We start from the raw sequence: 18585 nt of genomic DNA, 5'->3' as shown, positions 1-18585 counted from the left end.
ACCCATTGCATAGACAGGCTATTGCAGATAAAAGCAAAAGCTTATGCTGAGAGCAAGACTATTCCTATATAGCCTAAAAAATAAACTGTTGTATGGTTGTTTTAACAACATTGATGCAGTATAAAAGAAAGCGAATACCTGTAGTCAGTCTGTGTTGCAGTCATGGTGGGGCAGAGAGTGAATGCTGTAATGGACTGTCGAGTACAGTCAACTTACTATTTTTACCAGTGTCAATGGTAAAGCGATACACTGAGGTTCAGGGGCTGAGATCTCTCCCAGAGAGCTGTGCTTACTTGCTACAGATGAGATGTTTTGTATTTCTAGCACAAAAGCCTGAGGATATTTTGTCGTTTTCGACAGAAGCTTATTTGTAGCGCTTAAGGGGTGATTTGCTGTCAGTGCTGTCATGGTATTTGTGGATTGAATTAGATGCCGAGTAATATGAAGTCAGAGCAATGCTAACATTATTGGAGAACTGTTCAGAACTTTCTGAAGAACAAAAAAATCAAAATGAACACTATTTTCTTTTCTTAACATGTTCCTGATCCACAGATCAGCATGTTGCTCCAAATGAAATTTTTTTCTTCAAAATGATAATTATAGCCTATCTCGGATACTGAAAAATATTCGGTGTACCAGAATTCGGAATTATTATAATTTTTTTGTAGGTTACATTGTTACACCAGTAGGCGGCGACACATGATTGTCTATATAAATCAGTAATTTGAATCATTAGAGGTGCATTCCAATCGACAGGGTCCCTACACAGTGTTCACTGCTCCCTACTCCCTGAGCAAGGGATATCCGTTGAAGTGGACTTCGCTCATTCGGAACGCCCTGCACCGTGTCATCAAAGAAAGGCAACGTCGGGGTCACGCAGATTATGATATAGCATAAATATTGTAATTACTTTACTCTCAAATTTAAAATCATATAATAGGCCTATACAAATAAAAAACACACATTATAATAAATATAATCAAAACATTGCATTAAGGCCCGATAACGATAACTATAAAGATGACGATAAATTGTAAAAATCGTTCTAAATTTAAAAGAATAGCAGAGTTCACACCACAACTGTAACGACAATGGCACATAGAAACAATAGTTGGAATCACTTTCAGAACGATTTTATCCAGCTGATAAATGATAAAAACATTGACAGTCAATCAGAATCCATCTCGCTTTAAAGAGCTTGAGCATTTAAAGGGCCAGACGATAAAACTGCACCACGTGCTTGGAATAAATAGACCGATATCTTCAGCTGGTGTGGACGCAAATATAGTTATCTTTATAGATATCATTCTTGGTGTGAACGGCCCTTTAGTCTATTAGTTTTATTAGTTTATTACATAGACTACTTGTATTAATGGACTTTGCAGCTATTAATTGACAATTAACAGATTTGAAGCTGCTGTATGAATATCACTTGTTTTCTAATTTTTATATTCAGTCAGGTACTTCAGAACCAGAAAGGGGTGACACAGATGACAGAGGTGTGTGTATTAAGCCTACTTATTGATAAGAACATACTCATGAAGAGACCTTTTGAATTTCATATTTTCTGTCTTCATGTAGCAAACCCTAATGGAATCAGCTTCAAAGCTTAGAAAAAGAGAGAGAGGGAGGAAATCTCTATGTATGCTTTGTGTGAGATAAAATGAATGTGCTTACTCTCTCAGATTTAGCAACAGTATGTAAGAAGACAGAGACGAGAGTAGGCGAAGAAATAAAAGCAAGCAATGTGATGTGTCACTTGTGAAACTGAGCATCCATTGAACAAAATCATCATCTTACCCTTAAGCACAGACCCAGAATCAGTCAGTGTCACTGCAGCTGAAGGCAAATACTATAAGCCTGCTTTCTGGGTCAGTTCTTAAGAATTCGAGGCATTGGAACACACAAACTTAACCAAAAATAAATGCTGACGACTAGAACAGCAAACCTACAAGCCAGCTCTGATAAGCACTAACTACATGCGGTTAACTAGGTGTGCTAGCAATGTTTTCCTGCGGTTACGGAGGAGAGCTGGCTCACTTCCATAACTGAGGTAATCTCTTCCTGTTCTGGACACCTTAGCCTCCATCTTGGAGCAGGATGCTATTTTCCCCTAAACAGGAATATGTGGTGTGGGGTGTCATAGCGTGTCAGCGCTGTTGGGAGATTTGGTTCATTTAGTATGTAGGTGTAATCGGCAGCTTCCTTACCTGTTCCCCATCCTTCTGCACGGGAACTCCATCTGCTGCTGGAGAGAGAAGGAGATACAAGGAAATTATAGCGGGGGCGCTATGAGACTCAAATAGAAAAAGTAAAAGCAGTTCATACATGTTGTTATTGAAAGAGTATATGGCTGCAATATAAATAAAAAAATGTAAATAAATGTTTGTTTGTTTTTTTAGGAATTTACTAATTTAATCAATGCAGTTTATGTCTACTTCTTCCTAAATTACTGGAGGAAAAAAGTGAGAACCTGAGAACCTGGATCTTGTAGTGTTACAGAACATAATTGGTTGCTCTGTGTCACAAGGAAAAGCTAATCTAAGCATTATATTGACTAAAGATGATCATAACTTGCAATCTAAACTGGATGTGGCAATATTTCTGGGGCCTAATGGTTAGAGAGTCTGACTGGTAATGCATGTGCACTAACTTGGATGGGTTAAATGCAGGTGACAAATTTTGAGTATGGGTTACCATACTTGGTCTTCACGTCATGCCACTGTCACTTCTACAACATAATATGTGATAGTACAGAAACAATAGGCCTATTGGTGGGCACACGCAAATGTGAATGCACACAGCCGGTACTGTGAAACCCTTTATACAGAATGCAGGAATAAGTAACAAAACTTTCAATACTGATGTTGCATATAAAACAAATATCTAAGTGTGTAACCAGTAATGCTGAAACATATACAGCTTGAAAATGAATGCATAAAATAAGCTTTGATGTAAGAAGAAAAAAAAAACAGACAGCTCTCAGTCACACAAAGAGAGCAAATAGAGTAATGACAAAAACAGAGAAGCATCTTCAGGAATTATTTCACATTAAACAATAGCAAAGCTAAATACAGCCATTATTATAATAGGTTGTTGGAAGTTTAAGTTATATAAGTTGGTGTAAGATTAGTTAAGTTCTCTGTAATAGTTGTTAATAAATTATAAATTAAAAGCAGTCTGATAATTTGCAGTTTATTCAATTTGCAAATCCTATTCAATTTTAAACAATGTTGAACGGCTATGATTATCCACATAATCTGAAAGTATCAGTATTGGTTTCGATATGCGACTGTCCATCATAGTACTAGGTAAAAAGACTTCGCAAATATACTTCTTTTATTTTGATTATGTTGATCTACATTAATTTGGGGATTCAATATGTAAACATTTATGATTATGAATTTTAGCATTAGATGCAATTAATTATTAGTTTAAATATTTTAATTGATTCATAACCCTTATATATAGCAGTTGACCAATAGCAACTGTTATCTAATATACACTCACCGGACACTTTATTGGGTACACCTGTTCAATTGCTCGTTAACAAATATTTGAGCCAATCACTTGGCAGCAACTCAATGCATTTAGGAAGGCATGGTCTACGATCTACTGAAGTTAAAACTGAGCATCGGAATGGGGATGAAAAGTGATTTAAGTGACTTTGAACATGGCATGGTTGTTGGTGCCAGACGAGCTGGTCTGAGTATTTCAGAAACTGAAGATCTACTGAGATTTTCATGCACAACCATCTCTAGGGTTTACAGAGAACAAGCCAGAAAAAGAGAAAATATCCAGTGAGCGGCTGTATTGTGGGCAAAAATGCCTTGATGATGCCAGAGGTGAGAGGAGAATGTCCAGACAGGTTTGAGTTGAAAGGCAACAGTAACTCAAATTGTTACAACAGAGGTCTACAGAAGAGTATCTCTGAATGCACAACATGTCAAACCTGGAAGCAGATGGACAGCAGCAGAACACACACAGGGTCCCACTCCTGTCAGCTAAGAACAGGAAACTGAGGCTACAATTCACACGGGCTCACTAAAATTGGACAAAATTGACTCATCAGATTTGGACAAAGCCTGGTCTGATGAGTCATTGATTTCTACTGTGCCATTCAGATGGTAGGGTCAAAATTTGGTGTAAACAACATGAAAGCATTGATCCATCCTGCCTTGTATCAACGGTTCGGGCTGGTTATAATGGTGTGGGGAATATTTTCTTGGCACATTTTGGGCCAAATTGAGCATCGTTTAAACCCCACAGCCTACCTCAGTATTGTTGATGACCATGTCCATCCCTTTATGACCAGTGTAACCATCTTCTGATGGCTACTTCCAGCTGGATAACACGCCATGTCAGAAAGTTCAAATCAACTCAGACTAGTTTCTTGAACATGTCAATGAGCTCACTATACTCAAATGGCCTCCACAGTCACCAGATCTCAATCCAATAGAGCACCTCTGGGATGTGCCGGAACTGGAGATTCACATCATAGATGTGCAGCCGACAAATCTGCAGTGACTGCGTGATGTTATCATGTCAATATGGACCAAAATGTTTCCAGCACCTTGTTGATTCTATGCCACATTTCTGAAGGTAAAAAAAAAACTGCTGCAGTGCACGCTGGGGACCTAAACACATGTCACTGGACATCACCTAATCATAGTTAATCTGTACATGTACAGTAATTTCCTGCCACTGTTCACTGTGAAGATTATTGTGGACGAAAGTCAACCTAGAGAAACACTAGCAATGAGAGCAAATGGTTAGGGCCATCAACAACAGAAAATGACTGCATTGAAAGCGTAATTGAATCAGATCCCAACAACATTCACCTGCCTACGTTCATGCTGTTCTTTCATTATCAGCACAGCTTGACCTACTGATAAAACACTACAACAATAGAGAAAGAGAGAGAGGGAGACTACATGTGGAGGTGGCAAGGGAGTGTTAACTGGAATTCAAGTAAACAGAAAAGAGAGAGACAAACTAAATTTTCTATCCCCCAGTCACCGTAGCGTAACATTGTTATAGATTCCATTAGTTCTCATGCAGTGGCCCACTTCATAAGTCCACTAATATCATAATTAAATAATTATGCAGTCCATCACCTAGAAAATGATAGGATAAAAGGGATACTGTGGAAAACAGGTCACCTGTATTCAGGCCTCTCTCTGAATGATTAACGAATCCTATCCTTTTATTTATTTATTTTGCTCCTTCCTTACACTGACTAATCCTGATTCCACAAAAACTTAATTAAAGAAGGCCCTGTGCTAATTAAGCTTAAATACAGCTTTGGTCTCAGGGTGATTTCTCACATTATTAATGAGTAATATTCTTTCATAGTCAGCCCTGACATGGGCTCGGGTGTGTAATCTTAAACTGTGCTAATTATGTGGGATATTTAGAAAGGATTTTGGTGTTGGTGACCTTTCGAACATGACCTTTTTTTAGAGATGGTAATGGTTTTAGATAAACTTAGTGCACTAGATGCACTGTTTTAATTAATTAAACAATGTTGATAAATAGATGAGATTGAAAATAAGTGCTGTTAAACTGATTCCAGAGCAGATTCAGTCTTTTTTTATTGAGATCCATGTCTGTTTTGAGGCCTTTTATATGCTATCTAATGTTCTTCTAAAAGTTAATGGGGACCTATCATGCCCTTAAACAAAGCCTTAATTTTGTTTTTGAGGTCTACAAGAATAGATTATTCCTAGAGAAGTGTAATTGTTGTAATTTCTTGCTGAATTTGGAATGTTGTGGTCAGTTTACTGAAATGAAGCAGCCTCAATGATGTATGTGGCTGACAAATGCGAACTCTTCGAAACATACATGAAGATATTTTTAATGAAATCTGAGAGCTTTCTGTCCCTCCATTGACAGCTATGCAACTGCTACTTTAAAGCCCCAGAGAGGTAGTAAAGACAACATTAAAGTAAGCCATGTACCTTTCTGGGCCTTGAAAGTGGTAGTTGCGTAGGCTGTCAGTCTTACTGGTTTGGAATGACATGAGGGTATTTAATGACATAATTTTCATTTTTGGGTGAACTAACCCTTTAAGAAAGTTAAAAATGTAAAAAAGCATAATAGGACCCCTTTAATAGCAAATAGCAAATCATGTTTCATGGCTGTGATGTAAAATTAAAGACTATTGGCTATTTAAAAAGGTGATGAGCCTTTTTATATGTCCCACTCCAACTTCCTATACAGAAAACATAATAAATAAAACTGTCCTTAATGCATTTTTTTAAGTAATTACATTCGTTTGTGTATGAATGTCTCATGCATTACTAGAATAATTAGTGCAACCAAATATATGCCTGATATTTGTGTTATGCAACGAGGATGAAGAAATAGAAAGCAGTGCAGTTAGATATTTGAGCGGGGAACTGTTAGTTGATCTCTCTGTCTGGATGACAGAGTATCTCTGTGGTCTCTGGAGTGATGGCTAACGTTGTGACACACTGACCTACTGATACACTAACGTCAGCCATTTTATTCTGTCCCTTTAGAGATTACTCTCTGTCTGTCAAGAACAGGAGCCGGACATTCTGAAGATATATATCTGTCTGTCTGGTATATGGTTCAATTAAAGTCGTTTTAAAAGGAAAATTTGTGGCTATTAAGCATAATATGTGTATTAATGTGGATATGCTGGTAGTGGTTCAGGAGACCTAGGCAAGATATGACTTTTTTTGTGACTGCATGCAATTTGGCTGCAAATTGAGGTGGAGCACACATCCACAAGAGGAGTGTGGGGGATCCGTGCAATCATAAAAAAGGTTTAATTTGACTTTCTTTTCTTTTTTTGAGGAGCACAATCGCATATGAAATGAAATTCTGTTTCTGTCTTAGAGGGAAAAATTATCGTGGTGAGATAGTTTAAAGTCTCCCTGTAGTCAATCATTTTATACCTTAAAACTCAAATCAGATCAGTTCAGTTCAGTTTAGTTTATTTATCCCTTAGGAAGTTAGTTTTCCACAGGTGCCACGCATCACATAAACACAAGAACACATAAGTCATTTTGGTGATCAAAGATAAGCATTTTTTTCCTTGATAAGAATTTCTTCATGCTTTAAAATAGCTTGAATGTAGCCCTACACCCTTGCTTAATGCATGGTTCTATGAATATGCAAATTAGCCCTGCCTCCACTCACTCACACCATCTCAGAGATCGGCTCATTGATGATCACACGTTGACGTGATTGGTTGTTACAAGGTAGTTTGTGACATCGGAAACACCCGCGATTTCAAACCGCGTTTTTGAGACTGTCTTTGGTTCACTGCAGTTTTAAGGAGAAAATACTCAGCAATGGTGTTGACTTATGAATTTGCACATGGTTTGTCTTAAAGCACATTAAAAACACCACATACATATAAACATATAGACATAAACAATATTAAAACCTAGTTTTCTCCCACAGGGGGACTTTAAAGGGGTCATATAATGGTACATGCACTTTTACAAGTTGATTGTACTGAAATGTGTGTTGGCAGTGCCAGTACACAACCACCATATAATGATAAAAATCCATCCAGTGTTTTTAATCTCCTTATATGTTTTCCCCTGTCTCAAATCGAGCCGTCTGACCATGTGACGTCACACGGTCGGACGCCCCTCCCACGATTGTTAATTGACAGCAGCGTTTCAACACAGACCCGCCCTGAGCGAGCTGTCATCATAGTCCGCCATTGTTGATACGCTGGAGCAGAATGGCGTCTAAGCGATTGTGGTGTTCTGTTCTTGGGTGTAATAACGAACACAGCAGAGTCATTTTGATGTTCCTATATCCGAACCGCTGAAGACGCAGTGGCTGAGTTTTGTTTTCGAAGGGAATATTACCCACGATCAACGTCAATGCTTTCATGTTTGAGCGAATCATTTCTCACCAGACTGCTTTATAAACGAGGGTCAGTATAAAGCTAAAGTAAAAAGTTTTTCATGACCATTAGCTGTAACATCAATCTGTCAATGAACTAACGTATACATCAGTAAACACAGTTCGTATCTCACTACTCTACCCTGCCAGTACATACAACATATTACAAACTTTCCATTTAGACCCTAAAGAATCATATTAACTTGTACAAAAATGGCATTATATGACCCCTTTAAAATAAATAAAATAAAGTTGCATTTTGAGGAATAAGGCCACAATTGTGAGAGATAAAGTAGCAATAAAAAATTCAAAATTCTGAGATAGTCACATGCAAGAAGTAAATATGAAATTCCTAGAAACAGAGTTGCAATTGTGAACTATAAAGCCGCTTTGTTAGAGACAATGCACACTGGGAGATATGAAGTCACAATTTTGATAAATAAAGTCCCAACTGTGAGAAATATTGTCACCATTCTGTTTTTTTAAGCTCTGAGGCAGAATGGACTTTCATCAAAATGGAGAAGGAATGTGTGTGCTGGATCGAATAGAGAGACTCTAGCATACAGGTAATTGAATAAATTGACAATGAAATAGATTTTCTTCTCTTTTTAGAATATAATTTAACCCCTGATGATATGCCATTAATTGATCTAACTCAAATGCTATTTGGAGATAAACGCACTAAACAACTCTGACCATGTGACTAATTTGATAATGACTGGCAATTATTATTAAATGTCACTAAAGTTGAAGAAATGATAGTAGGGTACTGCAGCGTCTAATGGTCTCTATTCACTCAGTATCCTAGAATACAGCAGCCAATTCAGTTCAAGCTGTGAATGTGTCAGATGCCCTTAATGACCTTGGATGAACTCAGCTAACCTGCACTGAACCAGGTTAATGATTCTATCACTCTTTGTCCCATTGTTTTGTAACCTGGATATCTGATAGAAAAATAACTAAACTCCCATGGTACAGTCCTGTTGACTCTTTATAATTCACCAAAACCAAAGAAATCTAATCATTAAAGGGGTGGTTGATTAAGATTTCACTTTTCTAACTTTATTTAGTGTGTAATGCTGCTGTTTAAGCATAAACAACATCTGCAAAGTTACAACGCTCAAAGTTCAAAGCAAAGGGAGATATTTGCTTTTAAAGAAATAGCTTTTTAAGGACTACAACAAACGGCTGGTAGGGACTACACAACATTCTTCCAGGGTTAGTGACATCACTAACCCCTAAGATTTATATAAACCCCGCCACCCATGAACGCAATTTATAGAGTATCATGATAGATTATGCTAATCAATGACTAGAAGATAGTTAACTTCACATCAGCTACATAAATTCATCAACTAACGATTCAGAAATGTCCTGTTGCATTCTACATGTTTGTAGACCGGTCTGACTCCGGTTTTAACATAAAAGGCTATAAGTTATTGAAATTTTCAGTGCATGTCTGTGTGAGATAAAATGACACAAACTGTTGTAGCTCTGCCCCCTGTGCTGGGAGCAGCAGCTCATTTGCATTTAAAGGGACAGACACAAAAACTGTGTGTTTTTGCTCACCCTCAAAAAGTGACAATTTTAACATGCTATATAAAAATATATGGGGGGTATTTTGAGCTAAAACTTCATATACACACTCTGGGGACATCAGAGACTTATTTTACATCTTGTGAAAAGGGCCTTATATACCACCCCTTTAATATTCATTGTTAGCCTGTTGACGCTGCAGGGCTGTGTAGTAGCTCTCTTTCGTCTCCTCTCAGCACTTAATCCCTATTCATGTCATCCTCATTACATAGCGATTGTGATTTTCTGGTTCCTCCTTGACTTCTGACCTCTGACCTTTCACCTGTCCATTGAATTAATCCCCTCTTTCAGATAAAACATATTTTCTTGATGTAAATCTTAAGGTGCCCAAGGCAGTGTGTGCCCTGGATAACAATACAAGCACGGACGGACACACACACACACACACACACACACACACACACACACACACACACACACACACACACACACACACACACACACACACACACAGTAACACACAGTAACACACGTTTTGGATTCATTTAGCCAAGATTAACACTTCATACACTTTATACACATATTTCTCTCACACTGTAATGGCCCTAAAAAATGGCCCACAAAAGTGACTGCATTTATGCTTTTGTATTCGTGAGCATTGCAAACTGGGATTTGAATTACTCACAATAATATCAACCATATGCCATACATTTGTTGTGGATTCACAATGCCTCCACAATCACATCCATCGGTTGCAAGAAACATTCTGTTTTGTTTTCACTGTGTTCAGGTTGAGGTTTTGTAAATCTCTCTAAGCTTCCGTGTTAAAAATGTTTTTAATCATGCCAAACAGAGTTGGAACTTGCAGCTTACTGAGCAATTTTCAGGTTTCCTGGCACAATGTGTATTTTAGTAAGCTGCTTTACTGAATGTCGGCGCTGGATGGAGAATCCTGAAATAGGATAACAAAGGTACAAATTATACAATCACATAAACAGTACTGTAGAGAAACATGCCTCCACTCTCTTTTATATGTATGGCTAAACCATCTCTTCCATCAAATTCCATCTTATTCCATTAAATCATGGAAATGAACCCTGAGTGGTGTTTGCTAGGGTTTTCTGAAGGGATTTTTGTGTGTGGTTGTTTGGGCATTCTGAGTGGTTGTTGAGGAGTTGTGAGTGGTTGATATCAATTCAATATAAGACTATGGGACCGTTTTTGCACATTTTATCATTAACCTGGTGAAAAGTATAAGCCGTCTGCTATGTTTCACCCAAAACTGGAAAGAAATGTCTTGATCTGGCAGGCTCTAATCTGATTGGCTTACTTTTCGCAACCTCTGAGGTCATGTTTACAAGGTCATACAGCTGGATTTGCCAGGTTAGTGGGTTCACCGGTTGTCATTGCTTGCACCACTTACCGGAAACACCCCACAAGGCTTGCTTCTAGCTATCACTATGTGCAGTCTAATGACCGACCAGTGACTGTCTTAAGCTGTAAGGTTAAAAGCAGCAGGTAGAGCTCTCTTAAAAAAAAAAATCACAGGTAATATGGTAAAACACCTGTATATGTATGTAACAATGAATATGTTGCTACTTCTATATGTTACAATTACAGTTTGACTTTCTGTAAAGCTGCTTTGAAACATTGCATATTGTGAAAAGTCCCATTAGGGCTAAGCGGTCTGACAATATATCTCAGGGTGATGATATAAAGGGTCTATCCTTAGAGATTTTGCTATATCATTTATATCGCAGTATATTTATCTGTGTTGCACAGTCACCATTAAATCTTAATTGACTATTTTTTTTATCGAATATTGCATTGTTTATTATAAATGATTTCTCTAATTCATGTATCTATAATATTTAATCAATAATATTTCGTTGAAATATCTTCTCCTCCCACTTGCAGCAACATCTCGTCTATTTTCAGATGGGCTGCCATACACGAGATCACAGCAATAGCAAACCACGATCCAATCAATTCCTGATGGACAAAATCAAGTCTACATTATTTTTTTTTGAGAAGCTGTTTATTTGAATATACATCACAATAAAGAATACTTTCACAACTTCCGTTTTATACCAACTTTAAAGTTATTGACATGTTAGAGTGATAAGGAAACATGCATGAATAAATAGGGCATCATGCTGGACATGCATGCTGTTAAAAAGAGTTATTAAGCACAAATAGGCCATAAAAAATAAATGAAAGCTGTACATTCACTGACACACACAATTATGTCAAAATGCCCATCGTGTGAAATATTCGCCTAAACAGTTGGTGGAAAATTGGATGTGTATCAGTTTACAGATCTTAAAGTGACAGCAGCCTAATAAACCCACTGCTGTCTGTGTCATTAATGTTATGTGTTCATGCCATGCCGGAATCACCATAATTACAAGATTCTGACTTTTAAAAAGAGTAAACATCTTTGTTTTCTGAGAGCTCCGACTACCAAGTGACCACTGTAGACTGTAGACAGCTGTGACTGTGCAGATTCATTTTGGCTTTGATACCCAGTAAACAATTACCGTCTTTCAACGTTGAAATATGGTTGAAAATAAGTCGGTCCGCCTTGGACTGGTTTACGACGTGATTTCAACTAAGTAGTTTCGGCCGGACTGTTTGACTAAAACAATTACCGTCTTTCAACGTTGAAATATGGTTGAAAATAAGTCGGTCCGCCTTGGACTGGTTTACGACTGTTTGACTACGTGTTTTCAACTGATCATCTCTAAGACATGTTTTCAACTATATAATCTAAGACAGCTAGGATAGTCTGTTATACATGCTAAAACAACGGAGAAAACAAATGACCAAACCATGTGCATTATTATCTCAAATCAATTTAAAGAGTTTTACATATTCCGTCAAAGTTATAAAAAAATACATTGAAACTGTACGTGCAATGAGGATTCATACTTGAAAAGAATTACCACACCCCAGCTGGCGGCAGTAATCAGTCCCTCCAGAAAAACGCGATTATGCGATCGCATGATTCCATGCATAATCAGCCAAAGTCCGCATATTTATGCGGGGGACGCATTTTTTTAAATACGCCGCACTTTCGCCGCATAAATTGCAGATTTCCGCGTGCAAAATATGCGGGCTTGCATGATTTCATAATCCCCGCATTTTCGTTGCAAAAAGTCACATATAATATCTTAGCAGAAAGTTGACAAATGTTGCGTTTACTTCACACAAGCGCAGCCATTTCCCCTGTTGCCATGGGAACGTTATGAAGTGACGTATTTACGCGACATCATTGAAAAGCTGCAAAGTTGTGCAAACCCCGCGATAGGCCTATTTCACAAAAATCCGGTCGTATATATCTTACGCCGCAGGCCGTGCTTTGCAGGTTTTCATGGAACAACTGGGGAGAAGTTATCACGTCAGACACAGAAGGCAAAAAGACGTGTCTGTGGTGTGAATGAGTAAGCAGATGTTGAAAATGGAGTGTTGATGCTGGTTCGGGAGTGATGCCCTGACAAAACATGTTTATATTGCACTTGATTGTTATCTGATTTGCACGTCATGCACTTTTATTAATTATTATTAACTGTTGGCAAATTAAAATTGTTTGTAGAAGTTGTTTTCTGTAACTTTCTTAAAAATGAGTGAACACGGAGCAGTTTTTCCGTGAGCGGGACTGGAAAACCCGGAGTGGATCAGGAGCGGAGTGATAACAGAACGCTTAGAGTGGAGAGAGGAACATGCTTTTGCTCCACTCCAGGCTTTGATCACATCCCCCTAAGCAGGGTGAATAGCTTACACCTCTTCTTTCTCATTCAAACTAAAATGAAGACATTTATTACACTATTAATGTAATTGGTGTTGGGGGAATCACTTTTTTTTCTCTTTTTCATCAAACCGCAGTTTTTGCAAGTTTCCGCAATTTTTGCAAGTTCCCGCAATTTCATCGCATAAAATTGCATTTTATCCCGCATATTCCATCGCATTTTTTAAGAAAACGTGCCGCATAATCAAGGATTTTTGCCCGCAACAATCACAAAAAAACTCCGCGTTTTTCTGGGGGGACTGAGTAATGCACCATTAAAGTGAAGTGGAGTAAAACTGCCACAGAAGTTGAAATCAGGGCTGCTATGGCTGAGACACTTAAACATGCTCCCGGGAGAGTTGGAGGTGGAGGTCGCAAAGTGTGAACATTTGTATTGTACATTTTCTGAGTTGTGTTTTGTGTTGACTCTTGGAATGTGCTTTTGGAATGTGAAATCTGTGTTTTATTGCAATATATTTTATTTAAAATGTGCTGTTTTAAGTATAATAAAGCTATTCGCTCTTATTTGTTTAAATGTAAAATGTTATTTGGCATGTTAATGTCAGGTTAATGGCATGTTAATGTAGCTTTCCTGTAGCTCAAACAGTGGAGTGTTGGCGCTAGCAACGCCAAGGTCATGGGTTCGTTTCCCAGGGAAAGCAAGAACTGACAAAATGTGTACCTTGAATGCAATGTAAGTTGCTTTGGATAAAAGCGTCTGCCAAATGTAAATCTGTAATGTGTTGGGACTTGAGAATTGACAATTGTCAATAGGCATCGAGTAAACGTTGAACATTGACCTGTTTTCACTGTTGAAAAGTCGGACAAATTTGACGTCTTTTCAATTTTCATTTTCAACCTTCAGCGGACCGTAATTAGACGTTGAAGATTTACGTCTATTCAACGTCTAATAGACGACTTTTTGCTAGCTGGGTAGTGTTGCCAAAGAAACTCATAATTCTAATAAAATCATACTAAAATGATTTCTGAATGTTAAATATGCTACACTTTTCCACAACAGTACACAATACTTTACTAATTTGTTTTCTTTTGCATTGAGCCAAGAAATCAATCTGTTGCGTTTACATCCTTCTCAAAGTTCACCTATAGCCTAACTTCCGTACACACAGCGAAAGATGAAGCTTCTCATGCACTTGTATTTTCAGCTCTTCTGCATTAGAAGTGAATGGACCGCAATTATACATAACAGGATCCTTTTCTTCCATAACAACCATAGCCAGACCTTAAACAAATCAATTAAACTGGTAATTTCCTTTCTATATTCTCAGTTTACAAACCTCCACTGGGATTCCTAGTATTACCTATCAACAACACCATTGCTTGAGGTCTGCCATTGCTAATGATATCCAATCGAAAACATTCCCTGCATCATTACTTCAACAAATTCCCAATCATGCATTAACTGACATCCAAAACTCATTGCTTCCCTCTATGTCTTAGTTTCTCGCCTAAGATACATTTTGGGATTATTTAAATCAGTCAATGAAATCTGCAACTATGGAGCAATAACATGCGAGCACATGATCCTGTACGATTTGCCAACTCGTTTTCCCCAATGCTTTTCTTTTCTCTGATACCTCCCCTGCGGCCAAACCATGGAGCAGCTCTGCGAGAGAGAGAGAGAGAGAGAGAGAGAGAGAGAGAGAGAGAGAGAGAGAGAAGCGCGGCCGTGCGGAACGAAGGACCCGCATCAGCCACAACGCGTCTCCTGCAGCTGTAGTTATTATGACAACCGCGGCAAAGAAAGACGCTATCCGCCTCTGCCTATCTATGAATATCCCCCAATGGAAGAAAGACTGAGGAATTCCTTCAACATGGGACTGTCGGCTCATATCAACGCTGGAGAGAGAAAGCAGCAGCTCATGGCTGCATGTATGCTGTGCTCGTGCACTGCATGTTGTTGCTGATGATTATCAGCTTTCTCACGCGACCCGTGCGAGGGGTGTGTGTGACCCTGTGTAATTAATGTCCGTCTGTCTGTCTGCAGCAGGCTCTGTTTCTGCACAACGATTCATCTATTTCTTTTAACAACATATTGCAGTCGTTCACGCGATGCATCTGTGACTGCAGAAGATCACTGCAGCTCTCAGTGATGTGGGAATACTGGAGTCTCCTTTTGAGGAACTCATTGCCCATGATTTACTCACCCTCAAGTCCTCCTAAGTGTATATGACATTCTTCTTTCAGACGAATACAATCAGAGTTATATTAAAAAATGTCCTGGCTCTTCCAAGCTTTATAATGGCAGTGAATGGTTGTTTCTGTTTTGAAGTCCATAAAAGTGCATCTATCCATCATAAAAGTGCTCCACACGGCTCCGGGGGTTAATAAAGGCCTTCTGAAGCGAAGCGATGAGTTTGTGTAAGAAAAATATTCATATTTAACATGTTACAAAGTAATATTGTAGCTTCCGGCATACGCAGTCTACTTGCCTAAATCCAAATTTGCGCAACTTGTGACATTGGAAATAATAGTTTACAAAGTTTTAAATATGAATATTTTTCTTACACAAGCTTCAGAAGGCCTTTATTAACCCCCTGGAGACGTGTGGAGCTCTTTTATGATGGATTGATGCACTTTTATGGACTTCAAAACAGAAACAACCATTCACTGCCATTATAAAGCTTGGAAGAGCCAGGATTTTTTTTTTTTTATAACTCTGATTGTATTTGTCTGAAAGAAGAATGCCATACTATGATGACTTGAGGGTGAGTAAATCATGGGTTAGTTTAAATTTTTGGGGGAACCATCCCTTTAAGTCCTGCTTCTTTTGTAAGGGCATTGTTATTCAACGCTGACAACAATAAAAAAAAAAAGTTAGGCTAGTTTTGTGTGTCTATGAGAGAGAGAGAGTTCATAGTAATCATATATCATTATGTGGGTGTCCCTTAGTAACATGATATCACAGATGCCAATGCCATACAGTCGAACCAAATGGAGGCGAGAGATGTGTTAAAAGCCACTCACTGTTGCCTATTATTTTTCTGAATGTAAAATGAGTGCTTGAGTTAGTTCAAACAAGCATTATTTTTTTATGTGTTATGATTTAGGTAAATATAATTTTTTAAAAAATAGTCTTTTATATTATGGTATTTTAAAGGTTCTAATTTAGTAAGGTCAAAAAACACTTTGATTTTATCATAATATGCAGTGTCTGAAACGGCTCGAAAAAGGATCCGGTCTCTCCAAACCCCTCCTTTCTGAGATACTCTGCTCTGATTGGTCAGATGGCCCAGTCTGTTGTGAATGGTCTACCGCTTAAAATTGGAATGTGGAATAACAGTTTTATAAAAGCAATAAGCCCGGTGAAGCTGTGATTTAGAACAGCTAAGGGGGTTTTAGACACTCCACGCCAAGGCGTGCCGAACAACGTTGTTCTAAATTCACTGTAAACCATGACTTCTTGGGGCTGATTGCTTTAGTTTACAAATGTTGCGCAAAATATTTGCTCTCACATGGAGTAATTTCATTCTACATAAGGGTGGTTGGTTGACCCTTAAGGTGGTAGACAAGTTGAGATCACAGCCAAATACTATTGGAGACTCCCTCATAAATGCCAGAGGAGAACTGGCCCCCGACTGAGCCTGGGTTCTCCCAAGGTTTTTTTTTTTCTCCATTAGGTCACCTGATGGAGTTTTAGGACACCATTAGGTCACTTGATGAAGTTTTTCGGTTCCTTGCCACTGTTGCCTTTGGCTTGCTCAGTTGGGGATATTTTGGGGATATTTAATTTAATTTTATCAATCAATAAATTCCTCTTGAAACAAACTTTGTTGTATTATTTTAATTTAATACTGTGAAGCTGCTTTGATACAATCTGTATTGTGAAAAGCGCTATACAAATAAACTTGACTTGACTTGACTTGACTCCTCACTTTATTTCAGTAACCACGTTTTATCAGAGACCTCCAAATGTTAATTTATTGAGCGTGATTAGGGGTTAGTATTTGTTTCAGCGTTGTGCAGGTAATCACGACTGTGGATGAGATGAACAATGAAATCTTTAGAATCAGTTGCGGGGTAGTTTGGGTGAAAAAAATCACGAATTTAATAAAAAAATGTTACCCTACTTCCTTTTTGAAGTGTTTTGCTAATTTATCAGTGCACATGACAAAGAATCCTTCTTATTTTCCACCCCATCCACCTGGCTCCATTCACGCTTTACACAATCCAATCAATTCACAATGGAGAAAAGTTCTGTCCAATATATAGAAGCAAGCTAGCTAGACAGAAGCAAGCTATTGGGCTATGAAGGGCGTTTCATGTTAACTTTTCATGGCTTCATCAGGACATGACAAGAATTATTTTATTTCCTACACTCACAAATGTAGAATCCCTCTAAATCTATGTTACCATAAAGTGAAAAGTCAGCAATATTAACCTAAAAAACAGGTCAAATTGAATTAATGGCTTAGAAAAATCCTGTAATCAACCATATAAAGCCTTTCATACTGTATTTGATACAAAACATTAAGATCTCTAAATTATCAATATGTTCCAAACTTTGCTGAAAAATCTGTTGTACACAATCTACTACAGTACATGCCTTCTGTCCTCTGATTGATCTTTTATACTTTTTTATCAAGTAAAAGGCCTTTTAGTATAATTGTAAACATGTCCACCTTATAGTAACATATTACAAAAAGGTTTCATTAGTTAGCCTAACTGCTTTAGTTAACATGAAATAAGAATGAACAATACTGATACAGCATTTATTAAACTTAATGTTAATTTCAACATTTAATTGAATGAATAAATACTGTAACAAATGTATTGCTCATTGTTCATGTTAATATATTAACTAATGTTAACAAATGAGACCTTATTGTAAAGTGTTAGCAGATTAACTTTTATATTGTTATTAATATTTTAAGATGAAAACTTACTGGACCAAAGCAACAATCATCATTGTATTGCATTATATGTTTATGTACACTCTGACTAAGCATTTAAATATCATCTTACTAAGACATATTATTTGAAGTTATGAAGTAACAGATGATATTTGTATGAATTTCTTTTGTAAATAGCGATATTTTTTTATAAAATTTAGCTGTGTTTTTCCTCACTATATTAGCCATAAAAGCCAGGTGTATCAAATATTAAAACAAATAGGCCTATATATGATAATTCTGACTATTATTTCAAGTCAGACTTTACAGGGTTAATATAATATCCTGCTCTTTACGCATACATGCAAACCCAGTCAGGAGTCATAACACTCCCCGAGGAACAATGCCACTCTTGCAGAGAGTTTTGTCCTGGGAATAAACCACACTCTGCATGTCAAGTATGACATTACTACACGACCAGTGACATAAGCGCCATGGCCGAGTCACACAATTATT

The 18585-nt window shown here is 37.7% G+C and overlaps 1 protein-coding gene and 1 long non-coding RNA gene across 9 annotated transcripts in view; both read right to left on the bottom strand.

Moving 5' to 3' along the window:
* fam131bb (family with sequence similarity 131 member Bb) overlaps window positions 1–18585 on the bottom strand; it is a 54383-nt gene that overhangs the window by 25333 nt on the left and 10465 nt on the right. For 5 of the 8 annotated variants that reach the window (XM_082150412.1, XM_082150410.1, XM_082150409.1 and 2 more), the window contains exon 2: window positions 2211–2248. In XM_082150412.1, coding sequence (XP_082006538.1) covers window positions 2211–2248 — 38 coding nt within the window. The remainder of the gene's footprint in view (window positions 1–2210; window positions 2249–18585) is intronic. The other 3 variants (XM_082150408.1, XM_082150411.1, XM_082150414.1) reach the window with 1 other exon arrangement.
* Window positions 7555–8168, bottom strand: LOC309483582. The gene is made up of 2 exons (XR_014200595.1): window positions 7821–8168; window positions 7555–7756 (listed from the first exon to the last, which is right to left on the bottom strand). It is a non-coding gene; the product is annotated as an uncharacterized lncRNA (long non-coding RNA).

Source organism: Leuciscus leuciscus (assembly GCF_965113295.1).
Source record: "Leuciscus leuciscus genome assembly, chromosome: 20".
NCBI classification, from domain to species: domain Eukaryota; kingdom Metazoa; phylum Chordata; class Actinopteri; order Cypriniformes; family Leuciscidae; genus Leuciscus; species Leuciscus leuciscus.
Note: the sequence above shows the minus strand (reverse complement) of the source record. Positions and strands in the feature narration are given on the sequence as shown.